Below are 23,979 nucleotides of genomic sequence, written 5' to 3'. Positions count from 1 at the left end.
GTGCCATATCTGTTCTGTGGACAGAGAGGACTTCAGTCTCCACGCCTTCAATCTGCTACTTTGCACGAGCCCTAAATCCACTACAAAGGAACACAAAACAAAACAAGAGCTCAATACGAAATACATAGGCTCTGAAGGATCCTCTATGGATCCTTTCATTATGGAAAGGATGCGTTTTAGACATAAGGCATCTAGGGAAACCCAAAGAGGAAAAGCCATCAAGCAGCTTTTGTTATTACAACATTTAGGACACAAACCTGAGGATGAGATTGATTTCATCTTCCTTGGTCCATTCAGTACCTCCACTCTGTTTCCAGTTCAAGTAGTTGAGCCATTTAGACCGACACTGCTTTTCTGAACGGGTCCCCACTCTTTCCGCCACAGCTGCCCAAGACACACCCTGTGTCACTATGTCGCCAGGCTCAGTGCTTGTCAATTCATGAACCACCTCTGCAAGTCTCTTTTCCTCTTCTTCTGTCCACTTCCCTGAAAGAAGGAAATCATCTAGACTACTACTGTTTCTTCTTTCTCAAATCAGATTGAGCCCTGTATTTCCAAGGACTGATGAGAAGTACACAGTAGCACATAAAGTATTTCTGAATGACTCCAAGGTGAGAAACTGCACAAATCTACTAAGATGGTTGTTGTTTTACTAGCTTTTACTAGCCTTTACTAGCCCAGTAAGGTTCTTGGTATGAAGGAAAATAGAGAGTCCTATAGAAAACAATGACTCAAAAAAAAAAAAATTAAAAAAAAAAAGAAAGAAAACAATGACTCACTCTGTAAGGAAAGAAAAACTACCCATACATACTTAGAAACAATTATGTACTGTCAAGCTGTGCTAATTATAAGTGGGAAGCACTTCATGGATGGCTTGATGGACAAAGGAACTCACACAATTTTCCCTTAGTCTCACCTAAGACTCCCTGCTCTGCAGAAGTGGGGTAAGCACAAAAGAGATCCTTCTTTACAGGAATGGATGGTGAGAGACAAGTGGAGTAACTCTTATGGGCTCCCACCCATTTTAGTAAAAATGAAAACTAGGTTTACATGATCTCCTAGCCCCCCTATCCCAACTCTAAGATACTATAATAAAAGAGAAGTCTGAGACTGGCATTCACACATGATTTTACTCCAGGTTTTCCTGAAGCCATAAACCAATAATAACACCAAATGATCCTCTTGGTCTTTTCTAAAGGATCTTGAGCAGAAAAATAGGAAAAGATGAGACACTTTTAACCCCTTCCACCACTGTTTGCATTTTATTACTAGTAACTGAAAATATCTTGAAAATTTCAAAAGTGCCATTATGCCTGCTTCAGGGATTCCATTCATTCAACAAATATTTCCGGAACATCTATTATGTGCTAGGCACAGTTCTGGATACCACATATTCAAGGCAAAATCCTGTTCTCCCGCTTTAGCATGAGTGTCTCATGGTGTGGTCCAAAAAGAGAACTCATGATCAGAAATACGATGTAGCAACATGAATAGGAAACAGGCAAACTGATCTCTCAGACTGGGAATCAGGAAATGGCAGTTTTTCCATATTATGCTACCAAATGGGGCTCTATTCTCAGTGTCTGACATGAAACTCTAGGGTCCCATCCTAAATCTAAAGCTCCTATTCTAGCTTCATCCAGTAAGCTGTCATTCACAGAATAACAGAGTTAGTGGAGTTTATGTTCTCATTGTCTTGCAGGTCACAGTGCTGGTGGAATGGTTACTCAGAAAATATTCCTAATTCCACGTTAGCAGGATAGGGAGGTGAAAACAGAAAATATATACACTGGAGGCTTAAGCTTAATTGATAACTATTTTTCTTATTGAAAGAATGAGCACAAATTGTGGATCCTTCAGAGAACTTTGGGGCTAAAAGGGAACTATGAGATCACCTATTCTGACCTCTTTATTTTACAGAGGAAACTGAGGCTCAGAAAGATGGAATGAGAGTTAGTGGCAAAGACCAAATACTGTTGTTGATCACAAAAGTTAGGTTTAACAGTATCATCAATACATTTGCCTACATTAAGAGACAAACAGGCATTTGCTGTCTGCAGATTAAAACACCAGTCCCAAGTTTTGTTTTTTATGGAAAAATATACTTACTTGTTTAAAATAAGCAAAATAGAGCCACGCCTTTGGAACATAACTTAAGCTGGGACCTGCCTGAAATAAAGTGTTTTATAAACCTGAGTTTATAAAATTAGATGGGCTTAAATTAAAACAAACTCCTGTACATAAGCCTTAATGATAAATACTTTCACAACTGGAGTTCTGAATTGCTACAAAAAGGAAACATGGTCTACCTGAAAAGTGAGGTGTCCCTGTGAACAGTGTCACCTCACACAAAAGCAGAAAAATGAAAGATTACTCAGATCCATAAGCTTGATGAAAAAGGAAGACCAAAAATAAAATCTGAATTAAAACGAATGACAAATTTCTTCCCAGGATAGAAGAGAAAGCAAGACGTGAAGGGGCGGGAAGTGCCAACAGACCCCAGAGAAGCCGGCAGCGGGGGCTCACGGTACCTGTGTTGCAAGTATCCTTCATCAGTCGGCACCGATCTTTGACGGAAGACGCGCTTCTTCCCAGCGCCGCCCCTATTGTTGCCCAGTCATTGCCATGCTTTATCCGGAGCCTAAAACAAGAGTCTGCCAATCAGCATTTGGTTCAACTGTTTTCTCCCTTTTAATTTCATCATTTATTCTTCATTCTTCTTCTTCCCATTTGAGTGGTTTGGAAGTTGTGGGCAGCAATACTTTGCGAGCCAAAGTTTGAAAGTGTGGCCTTTTTTTGGGGTCCACAGTTGTCTGTGGGTGAAAAAAAAACAGGCAGCAATTGCCTTTTTCCTGGGTCAGAGAAGAAATAAGTAACTTGGATATGTGTTCAAAAAAGACCAAATTTCCCCTCAGGTTACTGACAATCTCCCAGGCAATCCCCAGATTGTTCCCTTTTGAGTACTCCTAACAAGCTCTTCTCAGACATCTGAAAAAGTTTCACAAGCTGCTATCATCATAATGAGGACCAACCTTCAATTTTCTCCATGACCCATACAATCCATTAACCCATACTTTATGGCCCTACTCAATGAAGTGAAATTATTTTTCCTGTGAAGTAGCCTTTATTAGGTAGAGTCCACCCAGATATTAAGTGAAACATTTGCTACGTCACCATTCTAAACAAACAAGTAGCACATCCCTGGGTTTGAATCTGAGGACACACTTCATTTGGCAGCTCACAATGGGACACTAAATTTATGGGCACGGGTCCTCTGCATGTATGGATCTGAAAAGTTCTTTTTATGGTCAATCATGCCTAACAGCAGGATTAAATTATACCAGTCTACTGAAATCCTCTTGCTATTTTCAAAATAAAAGTTTTAAACACAAAGATATTTTTTAAAAAGTTAAAACCCGACTATCAGAATTAATGAAAAGAAAAAAATTTTTTTAACTTACTCCTTGAGCTTTTCAATTTCTTCAGGTGTGTATCTAGAAATTTAAACAAATTTTTAAAAAGATCCATTAAAACAGAGAATGCTAAACAACCTTGGTAAAAATTAGAATTTCACTTAGGGGGCCAAACAGTAAGTCACTTGGCATAATGATAATATTTTTAAAGTGACCAATTTCAAAGTAAATTACTGAGAATTAAAACTAATGCTTCTATTATCTTTTTTGCAAAAAAACTACTTTTAGCTGTAATAAAAGTGATCAGTGTACATTTTTCTCTAGGAAAATCCAACATTTAAAATGTATTTGCTCCTATTTTAACTTTTCCTTTATTTTAAAACTGGTTTCAGGTCCTCTGATAGTATAGTTCTTCTGAAAGACTTATGCATGACATTATAAACCAGAGCCAAGATGTAAATCTATGGTGAATTCTCATAAGGCACTGAAAAATTTTAAATTCTCTTCATTCCCCTATGCATGCATGGACATCTTCCATACTCCTGCTCTAATGTAAAGGCTCTTTTTCTTTAGTTGGGCAAGTACTCAATACAGCCACTGCAATTTCTTTTTAAAAGCAGTATCTAATAGGCTGTTACTATGACTACCTAAAATTCCCAAAGAGAAATTATAAATATGTTAGTGACACTATATAGTCATTGTGTTAAAAAAATGATGCCTTCCCATAAATGTTACCTATAACAGAAATCCATGCATTGTATTCAGAAATTTAGTTATTTTCCACTCTGGTTTTATTAAAAAAAAAAAAAAGTCACTAACCTAGGAAATGCTATACTATAAAAAAAAAAATGAATAGGAACAATGTTACTAATAAATGTAGAGGTTTTTTCGCACTTCCTAAATCTTTAACCATTATAATAGTTTTTATTATGTTACTTTATTACAAAGCAGAGTTTGACGTATGAAGACAGCTACGTCTAAAATCTGACATATACAAGGGGATTTAGATTCTAATTTCTAGGAGCCCTTGTTAAAATGAGGTTTCCATATTTATAACATGGACCTGGAGAAAAAATATTAATACAACAATAATTCACAGCTGTTTCCAATTAAAGTTTTAATCATAACTATACTTAAAAAAAATGAAAGCTCCTTAAGGTATTTCCCCTAATTACATGAAAACATGCAGCATTACAAGTTTTCATACTTTCCCACATGGTTTCTGTCATCATACATGCGAAGCACTCTTCTATAAACTGCAAACAAAGGCCGGTTCAGACCCCATGCTATAGTCCTGTAGAAATCTTTTCTTTCGTCTTTTGACATCTCAAAGATGATTTCTGTAGCATCTTTTATTCCGCGTGCCTAAATGGGTTACATTTCTTTGATTTAGGGATTTCTGATAAAATGCATATGGATATACTATGCTTTTTAAACGTTGTTTCTTTTATGTTCAAGATCATCAATGGCATTTAGAAAAGTAACACATTGCTAATTCATTAATAAGTCAAACATAAACTTTAAAATGTTTCAAGAGACAATAAAGTGATACTTTAATGTTCCAAAAAGAAACTGTATAAAATTCAGTAAAGTCAAATTGTGTCAACTCCTTTTAAAATTGTAAAAAGTTAAAATCTAAAGTAGAAAATCATTACAAAATTAATGGAATCAGGAATCAAATAAGTAATAAAAACAATAAGTAATGCTAAAGAATGATTTTTTAAAAAGACCCATTAAGACTAATACAATATGAAAAGATAAACTTACAGCAAAACTAAGACAAAACCATCCTGAAATGAAAAACATGGGGCCTAAAGAGAAATGCTACAGAGATTAGAAAATTGAGTATTATGAAAATTCTATGGCAATAAATTTGAAAACTTACACAAAATGAACCAACTCCTAGAAAAATTCAACTTACCAAAATAGACTCAGGAAGAGAAAGAAAATCTAGTAAGCACAGACCATCAGGAAAATTTAATCAGTTATTAATACTTTTCTCACAATGGAAACACCAGGCCCACATGACTTTACAGGTAAAACCTACCAAACAATCAAGATAATTCTGATTTTAAACTATTCTAAGTTATAGAAAACAGGCGGGACACTTCCTCATTCTCTTTATTAAGCTAGCATAACCTCAATAGCAAAACCAGACAAGGGCAGTTTCAGAAAAGATTTTTCAGGCAAGCTCATTAGGTCCTCCAAGTCCTTAAAATATTTTAGCCCACTGAACCCAGCAATGTATAAAAAGGTTAACTAATAATCAATGCAAAAAGTGAGCTTATTCCAGGAGTACAAGTTTGTGTTAATTTCAGGAAAATTACTTATTATTACTTATAAGATTTATGGAAAAAATATAAATCTCTACAGCTGTGGAAAGAACATTCATAACAGAGAACTTTCATATGTGATCACATTCCTATCAAGTCTGTTTTGCTGACAATCTGATAGAAGAAAATATATAAAAAGTATAGACTGACAAAGAAAAATCATTTACAGATGTTATATGTGTAGAAACCCCAGTATATATGAAAAAGTCATTTAAGGCTGCAGGTTACAAAATCAATAAAGTCATTTGTGTTTCTATAGAAAGTTCATAGAAAAGTTTACAAGTTCTCATTTACAGTAACAAAGCAATAGGACTAAATCTCGGGCAAGTTACGCAAGTCCTTTATGGAGAAAAACAAACTATCAAAAGGCATTAAAGCAGAACCCACTACAATAGAGAGCTTTCCAATGTTCTCAAGAGGAAGATGGAATACTGGAAAGATGTTAATTCCCTCCTCAAACTGATGCATATGGATTCAATGCAGTCCCCTCCCCCCAAATCCCAACAGTTTCCATTCTCTGCAACCTAATTCTAACTTTATAAAGGAAGAGCAAAAAGCCAAAACTAGCCAAGACATTCATAAAGAGACTTGTCCCATATCTATCTATACTAGTGCAAGGATCAACAAACAGAATCCGGGAACAAGTTATAAAATCAAAAAACAAATGTGTGGAAACTTGCTTTGGGACAGAATGGACATTGTAGATTGGGAGAAGAACTGATATTCCGTAATGATGCTGGGACAACTGCCATCCACATAAAATAAATCAAAAAACCCCCAACAACAGTGAAACCCATAACTATAGGAAAAAAAAATCAGTATGAACGGCAAAACTTTTATGTTCTTGAGGGAGAGGAGGATTATCTTAAACAGCCAAGCAAAATATAAAGGTAAAAATGATGATTTTGACATTGAAAATTAAGAATCTTTTTTCATCACATGACCCCTAAGGAGAAGGAAATGATAGGTCACTAAATTGGGACAAGATATTTGTAATACAAATAAACAAGACCATTAGTAACCAGTCTACATTAAGAATGTCTAGGGGCACCTGGGTGGCTCAGTTAAGCATCTGACTTTTTTTTTTTTTAATTGTTTTTAATGTTTTATTTATTTCTGAGAGAGAGACAGCGTGATCAGGGGAGGGTCAGAGAGAGACAGGGAGACACAGAATCGGAAGCAGGCTCCAGGCTCTGAGTTAGCTGTCAGCACAGAGCCCGACATGGGGCTTGAACCCACAAACTGTGAGATCATGATCTGAGCCGAAGTCGGACACTTAACTGATTGAGTCACTCAGGTGACCAAAAGCACCCAACTCTTTGATTTTGGCTCACTCACGTCATGATCTCAGGGGCTGGGGAGAATGAGCTCTGTGCTGACAGCATGGAGCCTGCCTGGGATGGTCTTTTTTTTTTCTCTCTCACATATGTGTTCTCTCTCTCAAAATAAATAAATAAATAAACAAACAAAAGTCTAGAAAATGAAAAGGAACCTTACCAAAAAATTGATAGAAAATACAAACAGGAATTTCAAAAAGAAAACATAAAAAATAGCCATAAGTATATATAAAAGTATGTAATCAGGGAAATACAAATTAAAGCCATAATAAAATACCATTTACACCCAGCAGATTTTTACATAATAGCAAAAAACTAAAAAGACTCCAAATTATCTTTATAATTTACAGTATGTACCCTAGCATAATGAAATACAGCAAAAAAAATCAAAAGGGAATGGGTCACAAAATCACAATAATGAACAACAGCAGTTAAAGAACTCTCAGAATAAATCTACTTACATAAATTTCAAAGAGAGGTAAAATTACACTGATATGCATTTTATACATTCTTTTGAATATATAAAATTGCACAGTAAAAAGCCTCTAAATTTTTTAAAATTAATTTTTGTTTTTAAGTAATCTCTACACCCAACAGGGGGCTCAAACTCATGACTCCAAGATCAAGAGTCACATGCTCTACTGACTGAGCCAGCCAAGCACCCCAAGTTTCTAAATTTTAGACTCTAAAATTCTCTTATGCAGTTTCAATTACACAAATAATTAAAGCTAATATTTACAAGTCTAAATATATGAAAGACAATGTGTTGCAGGATGACCATACACAGTGAAATGGAAAGATTTTCTTTTTCTTCTGCTTTTTTAAATTTATGACAATCACTTTCATTTATCTGACATCTAATTAATTGGTTTAAAAATGGCACCAAAATGTTCTTAAACAGAAGCACATAATAAAAACTATGGTGAATTATCAAACAAATGATCTTTTCCCAAGATCGGTACATCTTTCTGGACACTTCCTATTTCTGCCAAGCCATTCATCATTCTCCCAGTCACCCAAAATAAAACACTATGAAGTCATTCCACCTCATTTTCCCTCTTCCCCAACATCCAGTCACCAGGTTTCCTTAGATATTACCTGCTTATCTGTCCTTTCCCTGCCAATTCTTTTCCCACCACCATAGTATACCAAAGTCTGTGTACTTTCACCTGGCCAAGTGAAACGGTCATCTAAAAGGTTACAAATTTCAGACACATTCCTACCCTTTAATCATAAAGTTTAAAGGGTCCTTGGAAACCATCTACTCCAATCTCCTAGATAAGAAACCAGCTTAATTCTCAACATTTAGTGTTCTTACTGTTCGCCACTGCCTTATCTCAACCTGCAACATTTTCCCAGTTTTAACTAAAGTGTATGTGACCAGTGGACAACTTAAATACATTTCTAGATACATTTTCACTGGTCACTGTAATTGTCTTTCTCTTTAAAAAATTAGTTTGGTAGAAAGAATCTTTACCCATTAAGAAAGAAATGAAGTGTTTTACTCTTTATAGTTTACAAAGCTTAGCTTGGGAAGAGTACAGCTTAAAATTAAGCTTTAGAACATGGATATTCCAGACAGCAATGTATTTGTAATAGTGGAAAAAAAAATATAAACCACCTAAGGATCAAACAATAGGAGAATGGTTAAACAAATACTGTACTCCTCCCATTCCCAAACAGTGGTTATGCCTGTATTTCAAACATGCACTAACTCCTTTACAGGAATGGTAAGCAAATCTCTGGAAAGATTTCCTTGAGAAGAGCACAGATCTACTCTACCAATTCCTCCCTTAACTAATTGACCAGTTTTTCTCATTTTCCTATAGGAAAGAGTTCTAATTCATTGGACTAGATTTCAAAGTAAAGTTGCCAGAGGCTAGTTAACTCAGTTCAAGTTAAAGGGGCTAATTCAATGTGCTCTGGGTTTCACTTCTGATTCCTTGGTACTTAGCATTTACTCATGCTGTTCCCTCCAGCCCTATTCTAGCCTAAGTTCTATTTCTTTAAGACTCCATCAAATCCTTGCTCTTCCAAATATTTTTCCCAAACTGTCCTAACCCTTAAAATACACTCTTCTGTCTCTGATTTCATGCAGAATTTATCACTCACATGGTACAAAGCCTTGTATTGGTCTTCACCTACTGTCAAGACTCCCAAATGAACTGCTGGCTTTTCAAAAAGCAGTACCATGTGTTATAGGAATTCATACGTCTACTGACTCAAAAATAATGGGTTCAAAGACAATTACAGAAGAGAATGACTTAGCCAACAACATATAAGCTTTAATAGGAAAATAAACGAAATTATTCATTTTTTTAAAAAAAGGGAGGTCTGTCATGTCATAAATTCACTCAAAGAAGATGTGTATCGTAAGCTTTAGACAGTATAAGCTTAAACTCTAATTATGTTGCTTGAAAAGACAGAGCTTTAGGGTTTTGAGGAGCTGTTAGGATTTTGTCCAAACTTTTTATATTAACTAAAGCAGTAAACTATTTTAAACTAAGAATTCAAAATTTGTTTAAAAACATACCATAAGCATACACCTTACAATTATTAAGCTATCACATATTAGCCAATCATCCATTATGAAAATTACTGAAAATCTCCTAAAAAGTTCATACAATATGATGCTTTGATAATTTTTGCAACTGGCAATGAAAAAAAACTAGTGAAACAACAACAACAAAATGCCATAAGATACCTTTAGATAGCGTTCAATATTGTTCATCAAAATATCAATTTCTTCCTTAGACCACATCCCCTGTTTCCATTTATGTCCTTTAAAGGAAAACAAATAACGTTATAGAAAATGTTATCCCTCAAGATGGATAAAACACTAAAGATTTGCTTAGTGATTAAATAAATTATCTGTGAATAAAATGTAGCTAATTTCTCATTTATCTGAAAGATCTCCATGCAGTTGCTTTCATAACGTCTGGTTTTTAAAAAGAATACATTTGATCTTACTAAATAAAAGACAATAGTAAGTAAAAGACTATAAAATTATTACTTCCTCTCAGTTACCTTTCTTATTCTTTAAGCAATACAACTGTGCTTAAAAAAGGCCTGACAATTTTAAAAGCCAAATCATGCTCAAAACTTTTTGAAAAATTTATCCAATGGAAAAAATAAATTTTATGGGCAAAAGAATGTGCACAGAAGATTCTAGTACAAGGTAAGTAAGCATAATCCAATGGATACCAAGTGAATAATATATTCTTAATGAGTATTTATTATACAGTGGTTGAAAACAATTTACTTACTTTTCCTTCCTTTTATTTCAGAGTGGCACATCCATGAGCTGCACTTTGTTGCAGCAGCTCGCTAGCAATCCTGAGGAACTCTGCAGCACTATAAAACACTTACTGTAGCCACTAAGCTGCTTATCAGACCAAAGTCAAATCTCTGAAAAGACCTGACTTCCTACTCCCATGTGCAGTAACTGTACTTCTTTTAAATGCCACCCTGGACCTCTGTTTATAATTTACTACATGTCAGAGAAATAATGATCAATTATTGAAAAACAAATGTTGGTTTCATGGTCTCAGAGCCAAATTTAATCAATTAGAAAAACTCAATTTCTGTACCTACTCAATCATAACTATGAAGGTCCAATTCAAAATCCTGATGACTACAAGAACTCTTTACCTCCATTTTTTCCAGTGGACACTAAAATTCACAATATAGCTTACCTTTGTTAGTCAGAGAATCCTTATCTTCTTTAGTTGTAAACCATGCTTGGCTAACTGCTGAAACTTCCTCATTACCCAAGGGAGATATTTCATCTAGTTGCTCATTCTGTAGAATCTTGAAGACGTAAATGTGAAAAAAGAAAGAAAGAAAAAAAGTATAGCTTGACTTAATACCCATTCTGATTCATCTTCGTGTGCAATATTAAACATTATAAAACTCTAATAATATGGGATTCATTTTAGATATAGCAAAAATATATTCAGTTTATAGAAAAACAAAATTTTTTGCTGTTCTTATTATGATAGCATGAAAATAAAAGTGCCTGCATTAACAAAATGACCTTCATTTAAGAACGTAACTCTGTCCTAGTGGCTTGAATTTTAACAGGATAATAGTTAAGATTCCATTAAGTGCCTGAATCAATATATCTGAAGCCATGTGTACATTGATATATGTAAGATGAGCTCATACATACAATAAAATGGAAATGCTACAGGTGAGTGTCATGGTTGTTCATGTCCTTGTAGGTACTTTGTTGCCTAAATATACAGTCATCTGTAATGTACTCTCTTGCTAAGTTTAAAGGATTAACAGGCTAAATCAAAAGACATTATTGCAAAATCAGTCTGCTTATTATTTATTGACAACTTTGTTTCAGCCAACCTCGAGAGTTTATTCCTAACCTCATTAATGTACCTTCTTCTCAAAGAACTATATGGTGTTACTTATTATTGTTACAGTGAAAACAATCTTTATTGAATGAGGTCAAGTTAAAACTAACAACTTTATTGAGATATAATTCATTTCCAATTTTTTAAGTATATGTGCTGCCAAAGCAAGCATGAGATAGAATTCACGCACACCATAAAATTCACCCTTTATAATATAAAATTTCAGTGTATTTATCCAACTGTCACACGAGGTACATTTTCGACTACAGATATACCTAATCTAGCGAATTCTGCATGAACAAAGCCGCTTAAGAGAGTTGGCCTTGGGCTAACGATACCTATAGTGTGAGTCAGAAAGATTTAGAAACAGTGCTACCATTTCAGGGATGGGCCCACCTACCACAGGCAGACAAGATTAAGAGAAGATTCATATGCCTAGTGACCACTCAATTCCACTCAGTCTTGGACTGGAGTAACTAAACTGTGTCACTGGCTGGAGGTAAATCCTAATAGAGACTGGACTATTTCTTGAATAGACAGAATTGAATTTCTAATTTCAAGAGGAACTGAAATCATCCTACTTGGAAAGAGAGAAGCTGTCAGTGAACAACCTGAGCATAATGGAGAGAAAAGTGAGAAAAGCCATGTTTCTTATGTCACCCATTTTATTTTTATATCTGGGGGTAATAAATATATTGTAATGATGAAACTGTTTTTCTTAAATCCATGGGCAAAAAGCTAGAGTCACTGGAACAAGTATGAAATGTTTGTAACCCTGTATTTATGTGTCATATATTTTAGACATTTTTTTTTAAAAAGATCAAGAGGCTACCTTTATAAAGCTGAGAATAGAGACAGACTAGACAGATAATGTCTAAGGCTTCTTGTACTCTGAAGATCCCAAATGTCTAAGATTGACACAAAGCTCACTGTGATAGAGAATGCTGTGAAAAGACCTTGATACAAACAACACCCACTGTTAAGAAATGTAATGTAGAAAATATTCTCCTGAAATGATCTTCTCTTACATATTTATCAGTTGGTTAAAAGAATAAAATCACTACTTCCCAAAGTGAGTTTAAATATACAGCCCGCTCTATGAACTTAGGAATACACCTGTCATGCTAATTAACTGCTCTCTCTGGGCAAACACCTAACAAATTAACCTGATGAAGAATTAAAATTATTACTTAAGTCATATAATGGTAAACATGTGAACAGCCATCAAATGAAGCCAACAATTACAGTATTTTAGCAGTAATACTTAACACTTTCCATAACAAATGAGTTAAATGAGGAGACATAAGTACCTTAAAGGTTATTTTCTTATACTTGGTAGTATCTACATACTAAGTTTTATATTGTTTTACCCCCATTTTCACTATTTTATGTAGACATTTTTTAAACTACTCAGATATATTTAGTATACTTAAAAAAAAAAAAATTTACAGACAGAGCTCGAGCAGGGGAGACAGGCAGAAGGAGAGAGAGAATCGTAAGCAGAATCCATGCTCATTGTGGAGCCCCACATGGGAATTGATCCCATGATGCTAGAATCATGACCTAAGCTGGTATCAAGAGTCGAATGCTAAACGAACTGAGCCACCCTGGTGTCCCACTATGGTGTTTTTTGTTTTTTTAAATGCAACCTTTTTGAGTTGGTTGTAGGGTTTCATGCTTATAACATACATTGACTTAGAAATCTAAATCTAACCATTTCACCCACTAAATGCCCCTAGCAGCCACAAAGCACTATATATATATATATATATATATAAAAATAAATTTTTTAGTTTCTAAATATTTTTCAAGATAGTTCCATTGCTGATATGGGACAATATGTTAACTACCACAATATATGAAATAGCTATACCTGCTTTGACACAGAGGAAAAAGCAAAAAGCAGACTATTTCTGAACTTTTAACTATGTTTTCACTCACAACCTAATGGTATTCTTATGAAACAAATATTAGGAACTATTAAGAGTTTTTCATTCACTAAAATGGCTAATAACAAACCAAAAGGCTAACAGGAAGTTATAACTCATTAACTCTTAAGAAATAACCCAAATGAAACAACCCTACAATTTGTCTAACTAACACTGCCACTGCTCAATGTTTTAACAACGAGGTTGTGAACCAAATCATGTATGTATACACAGCTATTTGTACTGTGCCGAAAACAGAATCTAAGTGGGACTACATAGTCTTTGAATTGGAAATGTATTTGACAAGTCCCATTTTGAAGAATGTGCTCTATTGCTTCAGAGGGCATGGAAAAAATTCCTATCCAAATCACCCACTGAAATACAAGAGCAGATTATGAGAATCTCTAGCTAGGCTCAAAGCTGTTTGAAGTACATGAAAGACTCACTCTTCTAAAAATTCTGTCATTCTGGAACCACTGTGAAGCTCCCCATTGAAAAAGGTTCACCGTGCACCCACTTGAGGTATCCTTAGTCCTTGATGTTATATTATCAACTTGTAATGCTTATACCTAATTGAAGAAGGCTCACTGTGATGCTTCACATAAGAAAGATAATGATATAATGTCTCTACTGTCTTCTTCAAAAATATTTTATTAATTAAAAAACTGAAGCAAAAGGACAAAATACTAAAAAGAAAGGCACAATCAGCCAGAGGTATTAACTTACAAGTAAAATAGATTTAAGCACCAGGCTCTCTAAAAGAGCAAAGAATTCTATGACTTTTGGCAGAAATAACTCATGAAACAAAGAAATTCACATCAAAACAAAGCAGTAAGCCCGGATTGTTATCCAACTTAACTCAGAATAAAATGTTATCAAGTCCTATACGCACCAAAAGGGACTACCTTAACTACAAATGTTAGAATTAAAATCTATGTTAAATAACTAGCTTCCATTCATATTAGAACAGAGAACACATGTAGCCTTTCTAAATCAGTCACTAAAGAGAAGTGCTGGGTAACACTTAAAAAGCTTTATATCAATATCTTATATAACTGGTAAGATAAAATTTAAAGTTATTTAACAGCAAGTGAGATCATTCCATGTAGCTAAAAAATACACGTGCACCATCTGTTTCAACAGATGTGAACCACTAGAGGGAATGAATTTTAAAACTCTATCTTTGCCTACTATTGTTAAGATTCATCTAAGTGGGGACTGTAAACCTGAATGAAATAATAAATCTTACCTCAATTCTGTCCTCTGTCAGACAAATTATGTTCTCATCATTTTATCACCTAAGGTATGTGTTAAGGATAATCCTCTTGCAGTCAGTAAAAAGACTCACTATACCTGGATCTGTGTCACAGTTCCCTCAGTAATCTCATCATCTGCCACCTCTGTGGTTGCAGTCATGGTCACCTCAAAGCTCTGATCATTTTCTGAAACTTCAAGAAGAAAGAACAATTCAATTCCAGAATAATAGCAAGTTCTAACTACTAAAAAATTACAATGTTTGGGAAAAAATACATGACCATCTAATTTCCTAGCACATTCCTTGCCAATTAAGTCTATCTATATCTATAAAGATACAGATATATATATATATACACACACACATATATATATGTATATATATGAGAAAAATTTATTATGCGCCTAATACATTCTAAGTATTGCTTTGGGTGATGGGAAGACAGCAGTGAGCAAATGAAACACAACTGTGCCTTCATGGTGCTTATATTTCAGTGAGGAAGACACAAAATGAACATATAATGTTTGGTGTTGATAAATGAGAAAAAAATAAAGCAGGAAAGGGAATATACTGGGGGAGGAGGTTGAAATTTTAGTTAATAGGACAGGAAAAGTAATGTAGACTTGGAACAAAATGGGAAAGGGAGTTAGTCATACAGGTGTCTTGAGAAAGAGCACTTTAGGCAGAAGGAAAGCTGTGAACAGAGAGTCTGAGATGTGGGCACATCTGTCTGGACTGTTCAAAGGGATGGCCAAGTAGGACAGTGTGACCAGAGAAGACTGAACAAGAATGATAAAATATTCTGTGGGGACTTGCAGGCCAAAGCAAGGACTTTGGCTTTAATTCTCAAATGGGAAACCATTGGAAGATACAGAGTGATATAATCTAACTTTTATTTTAACAGGATCCCTTCAGAGGCTAGTGAGAAAACACCTGAAGGGGAGCAAGGGCTGCAGTGAAATTAGTTAAGAAGCTAATTCAATAATCCAGGTTAGAGAAGTCAGGGACTTGGACCAGAGCCAAAAGGCAAGTGAGGATGATGAGTATATTCTGATATGGGAATCAACAGGACTTGTGGATAAACTCAATATGAAAGAAACTGAGAACTAAAGGATGTTATTAAAGTTTTAAAAATCAGAGCTACTTACTAGAAGAAGGTACCTGCCATTAATGAAATGGGAAGATTTGTAGAGCAGCAAATTTTTGAATTTAAGAAGTTTTAGGGGTTGCTTTCAAACATACTACTTTGAGATACCTACTAAACATCTAGGATTAAGATTAAGTTTGGACTGGAACAAATTTGAGCATGATCACCAGAGACAGGATTTAAAGCCATGAATTCTAGGGAGTGAGAAAACAAAACAGAAGCAGCAGCCTAACAACAGAGTCCTGGAGCACTCCAATTAGAGAATGCGGAGATGTGGACAGGTCAGCCTAAAGAGACTCAGAAGGCACAGACAGAAAGGTACAAGAAAACTAGAAGAATGTGCCCTGAAAGCCAAAAGACATTATGTTTCAGAGAAGACTGATAAATACTGCCTGAAATTTATCTGATAAATATACTCAGAGTAATTAAATATTGTCAAAAATTGTGGACAGATCAAGTGAAAAAGACTTGGATCAAAAATTGTAGATAGATCAAATGAAGACAAAGACTAAAGCAAAAAAATCATCACTGGACTTAACAAGATAGTCTCTGGAGACCTGGGAAGAACAATTTTGGTGAAGTGACAGACATGAAGGCCAGACTAGAGTGGGTTTAAGAAAGAATGGAACAAGAAATGGAGGGACGTATATGGATTCTTTCAAAGTATTCTGCTCTAAAGGAAAGGGGAGAAGTTGGGAGTGGAGCCCGAAGTGGGCTAATGGGACTTTTTATTTTAACGAAGAAATTATAGTATGTTTGTAATGCTGATGGGAATGACTCGTAGAGAATTAAAAAGTAATGATTCAGAGAAAGGAAAGAAATCCTCCAACAGTGTCCTTGAGTAGGTAAAACGGATGGGATCTAGTAAAAGTGAAGGGCTGACCTTAGGGAGAAGAAAAGATAGGAATAAATGGACATAGATTCATGTAGGTGTGTACTTGTAGTGGTGGAAACTTGCAGAAATTATTTTCTAACTACTTCAATTTTCTCAGTAAAGTAGAAGCAAGGTGATCAGTTGAGAGTAACAAAGGTGGAGAAAATACTGGAGGTTTCAGGAATGTATGAAACAGTCGTCTCTGAGTGGGAGGAAAAAACATTCATTTGGTGAGCGTGGCATAAACTGGCAGGCAACAGTATGAAACCACCACAAGTTAATGATCACGAATTTAAAATAAGATCATTCAGCTTGCTTGTGCTATTTTTCAATTAGCTATGTCAGTATAGACATAGACAGCCAGACATATTTAACCTGGGTTGTGGTTTCACTAAAAACAGTGAAGTGAGAGAAGGAAAAAAGGATTTAAGGGTAAATGCAACAGTGATTATAATGACTAATTATGAGTCAAGCCAGGTAAGGAGAAAACAAAAGATAAAAGGAACAATGAAAATGTGGTTAAGATTAGTGAGTCCTTGAGAGACAAAGGATTCCAGGTGTTAAAGAGTATTAGAGAAAGTAACCTGGAAAGATAGGAAATAGTGGTAGGAACACAAAGTCTGAAGTAGATCACAAATGGACTCCAGTTAACAGGTAAATAGCAAAGGCGGTGATGGGAGTAATAAATGAGGTAGTATGGAGAACAAAAGGTAGAAGAGGTTAAAGTACTGCAACGATCATTTAAATGAATAATCACCAAGAGTTGTTAACTATAAATAGGGAATGGAGTCAATGTGGTGGCAGATAGCAGCAATAAGAAGAGGCAAATGATTTAGAATGGTTAACATGAGAGTTAAGATTTTTTAAGGAACAAATTTTTTTATCAGTTTTATAAAGCATATAAAGAAAGCTTGAATATTAAAATGAAATCTGAAGTTAAATCTTTAAAAACTAGTATTTACCTCCACCAAGTGCAGCAAACAACGACTTGCCCATTCAGTCAGTCCCAGATGATGGTGACGGATATAGGACTTCATTTTTTTACATGACTTTTTTTAATAGAGAAGTTTTCCTGCGTTGATTTTATCAACATGCTTTTTTTACAAATCTAGGGAACAATACTTCAAGCCCGCTTTTCATAAATTTAGTACTACTGTAAATATTAGGCTCTAGAACATTCTCCATATGTGATGATTCTCTGACCCCACAGCAAGCAGCTCAGGTCAGCACGTCCATATTATCTTACCCAGTTAAGTGAAAGAGGGTGTGAAGGGTTCAGTGTGACACCATAAAATAGAAAATAGCAAGTGGACTTCGAACCTACAATCACGATCAAGGTACTCAACTTTACCCAAATGAATTAACCAGTCATAATTTATGTCAAAATAATCCCTCAAAAATTCTGGCTTAATAAAATATTTTCATTTTATTTTATGTCTTGGGGATGTAATATATAGCGTGGGGACTATAGTTAATAATACTCTATGGTATATTTGGAAACTGTTAAGAGAACTTATCTTGAAATTTCTCATCACAAGGAAAAAAAGGGTAACTATGTGTGCTGGCAAGTGTTATTATGTTCATTTCTGAACATGTACAGATACCAAATTATCATTCAGTGCACCTGAGGCTAATATGTTACATGTTAATTATATCCGAATTCAAAAAAATTCTAGCTTAGAAAATGTCCATAAGGGATTGTATCTGTACTGACATGCCAATCAAATTTTAAGACTGGATCACAACTTAATGATGGTAAAATTAGGAGTTTTAAAAAAATCATATGAATCATCACTAGGAGAAAAGATCATTTAATTAGAAATACATGCTTTTTATTTTTCCGGTCTTTGTCACCGGAAGCAATATTAACGTTAACGTTGTCTTTCAATAAAGTCTCACAGTAAACTGATATAAAATGGTTTCTGTTCAACTGAATAAGCAATAAACTCTAAATAAAGAATACACATCTACTTGTGAAGACAAAGTCTGCCATGATGAAAACCTAATCTTAAGTTTTTTCCAGCTGGATGAAGATGTGATTTTCACTTGATGCTGAGTACTAAATGAAAGTTCTCAAGAACCAGAATGCTTGGGTATGACTTTAGGCAAGTTATTATACCTCTCCATGCTTTAGTTTTCCTAAAAAATTTATAAAACAGGGATGATAATACCTACTCTACAGCATGCTTTCTCAATGAGGGCAAACATGATTGCATCTAGGATGGGTGTGGGTGTAAAAAAAGTATCCTCTTTATTATTAAAACAATACATACATATAGTACATTAAAAAAAATAACCACCAGTGTATCTGTGGTATTACCATTCAATTTTGAGAGCACGATCAGGAGAAAATGTCTGAAAAAGCTTGGGATGGGGAGGGTGATTACAGGTGATAAAACAGGCTGAGAAAATTCAGAGGCAAAATATGTAAAAGCATTTAGAGCCATGCCCACTCATTAAGTGTTAGTTAAAAAGAGGTGTTTGTTTGTTTGTTTGTTTGACTAAATGAAGAGAAAAATAATGGGTCTAAGTCTACCTTGAAAAGCCAATTTGATCTCACACAAGCTAAAATCAGATTTCAAAAGGGAACTGTGTTCTTTGTACATGGTGACTTACGTGGAAGTGCAACAACTGATATGCAAGGAGTAGAATCATCAATACTCTGATCATCCTCAGAAGACAGACAAAGCCTTTTATGTGGAGGTTCAGTACTATCTTCTGAGTCTATTTCATCAGCTTCTAATGAAACAAAATAAAACAAAAATCTCAAAATCTCAAACCAATGAGGAAAACCCCACATCTTCAACATGTAAGTGTGAAACAATCTTCTTATCCATTTGCTCAGTTAACCCAGGGGTGCAAGTAGGACCCCCTACGACCCTGCCATCTCGATCCCCAGTGCAGTGCCTCAGCAACTATTCTTCTGTTAAGAACTATGAAGAGAGGTGCTGCTGTTTAAACATCATGCTTTTATACTACTAACTACCCATCTTTCCAAATATTTCACATGTAAACACAGAGGCTGGTTATTTAATTTACTCAGTTATTTACTCAATGCCTACTATGTGCTAAATGCTCCGAACGTAACAATGACAGATACCCTTGACTGTTGAGGAGCTCACAGGGGAGTAGAGGAAATGACTAAATCGACAATTTCAAAATAGTGTTTGTTGTAAGAGCTATGTGGGTGGAATGAAGAGGCTGTTCCATGAGCAGAGAGGAGAGGCACTTAATTTAGATTATAGGTGAAGGTTTCCCCGAGAAGGGTCTTGAACTGGAAAGAACTTGAATGAACAGAAGCCAAGGGAAAACGATTATTACTGGCACTAGGAATGATTATTTGCACTGACAGTGAAGTATGAAAAGCTCAAGGTGTGTTAGGAAAATAACGACACCGGTGAATTACTGGGACATAGATATATGAAATGTGGCAGGAAGGGAGGGTAGCAGAAAAGCTGAGATGGTAGGAGGCCATCACTGTGTTCTAAAACCCAATGGGAGACTTAAAAAAAAACGTTCCTACACTACTGAGTATTGTGACCAAGATCACTGGCAGTTTGAAAGATGAGTTAGTAAGGAGACTCATTAAAAGGCTACTGGGGCCTCCCAGGTGAGAAGTGAGACTTTAAACAAAGAAAGGGGAACTTGAGACAGAGGAAGCAATGAATTCAAGAAACAAAATACTACCAACAAGTCTTCACGATAAAATGAATGTAGGAAATGAGAAAAGGATTTATTCCTACCCATATTTATGATCTGGGATATTAAGTAGTGAAATTGACTGAAAAAGAAAGAGAGAACTAGGTCTTGGAATTTTGTGAAAGATGTCAGTTTGGAACATGTGACATTTAAGGTGTTCTATAAGAAATACAAAGAATTCAGAATAAAGACAGAAATTTGAGTCATTTTAATAGGTAAGTGGTAATTAAAATCACAGGTTTGAATAAAATTACCAGAAATTAAGTATTGAATGAGAAGAAAACACAAAACCTCGGTTGAACAAAGATAAACTTAAAGCAAAATGAATATAAATAAGGAATAGGCAGAAGTGACAACAAAATCACAAGCCTCAAGGCTCTTGAACCTTAATTGGTTACAGATAATCATATTAAATCTTATTCAAATCATGCAAAATCCTCATCCACAGAGTACTGAATTTTTAATGTATTATATACACTGCTGGCATCAAATGATATCAAAGAGGAAGTGTATTACAGTTTATCCATCATCTGTAGAGGCTCAATAGATTCTACTTATTTATAAAGTAGCTATGAGAGTCATACAAGTTCAAATTTATGGTAAATTAAAAAAAATACAAAGGTATATTTTAAAAACATAAAAATATAAATTAAGATTAATTCATGAGCCAAAGAGAGAACTCCCATTTCTACTGTCCTAGCCCAGAGTGTCTCTCTGGGTAATAAGGATCAAAGGGAACATGAAATCCAGAAATTCAAAAAGATCCGTAATTACATGTCAGTAAGTTTTCCTACCATTCTGAGGGCAATGAAGAATGAGGTTCCCGTCTGTGTCCTGAGTCAAAGTCACAGAGTTCACAGTTTCTACTGTTACTGTGTCAGAATCCTCTTCAACTGTGCTCATACTCAAATCTATACAATAGATTTCAGATTTAAAAATTATTTCCAAATATGAACATAAAGTAGCCCCCAACTTTCCCCTCCTCCCATAAAAAAAACCCACAACTGATTAACTGCTACAGTGTTCTTTATATGAAATTACAATGGCAGTTCAGACTTCAAACTGTTTTTCAAAAGGTTATACCCATTATTTAGAATTAAATGTAATAATCTGCAAGAATCTGACTTCTCTAATTAAAAACCTACAGCATTTTTTTTTTTTAATATTTTTATTTATTTCTAGGAGAGAGAGAGAAAGAGAGAGAGAGCGTGAGCAGGGGAGAGTCAGAGAGAGAGAGGGAGTCACAGACTGAAACAGGCTCCAGGCTCCGAGCTGGCAGTCAGCACAGAGCCCGACGCGGGGCTCGAACCCACCAACCGCGAGATCATGACCTAAGCGAAAGTCGGACGCTTAACCGACTAAGCCACCCAGGCGCCCCAAAAACCTACAGCATTTTTTAATGTTTATTTATTTTGAGGTGGGGTGTGTGTGTGTGTGGGGGGGGAAGACAGAGAATCCCAAGCAGGCTCCACACTGTCAGCATAGAGCCCTACGTGGGGCTCACTCTCACAAACCGTGAGATCATGAGCTAAGCCAAAATCAAGAGTCCGGCACTTAAATGACTGAGTCTCTACAGCATTTATTTTTAAAAAAGACTTATTATTATTATTTTTTTTTTTACCACATCCAATGAAAAAGACTCTGTTCCAGGTTGTTTCATCAATAAAATACGAGGTTTTATCAGCAGAACTCTCACCACTTCTTATTTACTGGCAACAAATAGGTGTTTAACTCCTGACTCTTTCAGAAGATGCATTAAGACTTTTATCTTAGAAAGCACTGATAAACCTAGGAATTACTTCTCTAAAACACTTTTTTTTACAAGTATTTAAGCTCTATTATTAGTTGAAAACTAAGAACACTAAAAAATTATTCTTGGGGCGCCTGGGTGGCTCAGTCGGTTAAGCGTCCGACTTCGGCTCAGGTCATGATCTCACAGTTCGTGGGTTTGAGCCACGCATCGGGCTCTGTGCTGACAGCTCAGAGCCTGAAACCTGTTTCAGATTCCGTGTCTCCCTCTCTCTCTCTGACTCTCCCCAGCTCACGATGTCTCTCTCTCTCAGGAAAAAAAAAAAAAAAAAACCATTAAAAAAAATTTAAAAATTATTCTCATCATTTCCCCCCCTCATATTAAACAAATGCATACAACCATCACTGACCAAATTGCTTTTGAAATGAATATAGCATAAGGCCTTCTTTTGAAATAGGGAGGTGATTTTGTTTAAAGGGCCTTTACCTGCTATTTTACACACAGATTATTTTCCTCTTGTTCAGACAGACTGAATGATCAGGTTCTCACAGTACAATACCTCATGGTTAACAGAAGGAAATGTATTGAATTAAAATCAAAGGATTGGTTGAAATATTCCAGTTTACCTTATAAAGTTCAAAGAAGTTTTCCCCTTAATACTCAATTTTGGTCTTGTCCACACACTTTTTTTTTTTTTTTTACCAACTAAACAAGAGACCATAAGGCTTAATGTGTGCTAATCACTCAATATTTATTTGGTTCCTATATACAACATATTAGTCTGCTCATATATTTATTACCATTTACTTAAGTGCATTTTCCCTTAGCAGAAAATCTTAAGAGCTATGGATATTTACAGGGTGAAGATCTGGTTCATTCAGGTTTTACTATACAAATTATTGTCTTAAAAGGATATCACTTTACAATAATAAAGATGACAGGCCCAAAATTCAAGATAAATAGAAATCACGATCTAGTTATAACCAAAATTTGCAAAACACAAGGGGAGGTCCTTAGAATAAACGCAGGCTTACCTAGAAAAGAGATGGATCAGGAATAGCCCTTCCCACGGAATCAAGTCGCCTTCCCTTAGACACCAGCATCACTTTCATGTTATCCAGACTGCTTCTCTCCCATACTCCTACCTCTGCAACACTGTAAAAGTAACAGCATTACACAATAAGCTTAATAAGAACAAATAATTGTGTGCTAGCCATAGGCTCATGACATTCTAGCTTCAATCCTGTGATGTCTCAACTAGAAAAGGAATGACAAAAACTAGAATTCTTATCTAAACAGACCTTTTAGAACTCAGCCTCTAAACGTATTCCCCAATGAAAGGCAGAAATGATGACATCCTGTACCTATTTAGTTCGTTTATAGGCAGCTTCTCAACCCAAGGAGTTTCTCCACCTCAACAGGCAGTCTCAGAAAAAAATAGGTTAAACTACGCTACTAGTTCTCTGAATGCAGATCTCGGTATGTGCAGCATGATCCGGGGTGTAGAGTGCCACAAATATTACCAGTAACTATATTTCTTCTTTATAATAATTTACTCACATCTTTCCTTATACATAATAACCATATTTCACCTTAAAGCATTACCAACTGTATCTTATCTGTGATCAAACCTGCCTACGGACGTGTGGAAAAAGAAACCCTCAACAGTTGAGCCAGAAAGGCAAATTACAAGCAAGCTCTTGAATGCAATGTGAAACTTATAAAATCTGAAAAGATTTTTAAAGGTTTCTTTCAATAAACTTCTCATTATCTTCCCAATGGTTCAACCAAAGAATCAAAAAGTACAGCAGGATTTGAGATTCAAGGGACTAGCTGAGCAAAAATTAACAATTAACATTTCATTTTAGCAGTGTTC

General features: G+C 35.3%; 1 protein-coding gene across 7 annotated transcripts in view; it reads right to left on the bottom strand.

Moving 5' to 3' along the window:
* The window catches only part of DMTF1 (cyclin D binding myb like transcription factor 1), a 44,481-nt gene that overhangs the window by 11,172 nt on the left and 9,330 nt on the right, over nt 1-23,979 (bottom strand). For 4 of the 7 annotated variants that reach the window (XM_039219957.1, XM_039219958.1, XM_039219963.1 and 1 more), the window contains 10 exons: nt 23,138-23,258; nt 21,148-21,264; nt 19,259-19,393; nt 14,732-14,826; nt 10,779-10,893; nt 9,788-9,864; nt 4,621-4,778; nt 3,462-3,494; nt 2,532-2,641; nt 258-486 (listed from right to left, as the gene is read on the bottom strand). In XM_039219957.1, the coding sequence (XP_039075888.1) occupies nt 258-486; nt 2,532-2,641; nt 3,462-3,494; nt 4,621-4,778; nt 9,788-9,864; nt 10,779-10,893; nt 14,732-14,826; nt 19,259-19,393; nt 21,148-21,256 (1,061 nt within the window). In that variant the 5' untranslated portion in view covers nt 21,257-21,264; nt 23,138-23,258. Of the gene's footprint in view, nt 1-257; nt 487-2,531; nt 2,642-3,461; nt 3,495-4,620; nt 4,779-9,787; nt 9,865-10,778; nt 10,894-14,731; nt 14,827-17,616; nt 17,647-19,258; nt 19,394-21,147; nt 21,265-23,137; nt 23,259-23,979 lie in introns of those variants that run through there. The other 3 variants (XM_039219959.1, XM_039219960.1, XM_039219962.1) reach the window with 3 other exon arrangements.

The sequence above is a fragment of the Hyaena hyaena genome, unplaced genomic scaffold, assembly GCF_003009895.1.
Source record: "Hyaena hyaena isolate Hyena2069 unplaced genomic scaffold, ASM300989v1 scaffold_858, whole genome shotgun sequence".
NCBI lineage: Eukaryota > Metazoa > Chordata > Mammalia > Carnivora > Hyaenidae > Hyaena > Hyaena hyaena.
Note: the sequence above shows the minus strand (reverse complement) of the source record. Positions and strands in the feature narration are given on the sequence as shown.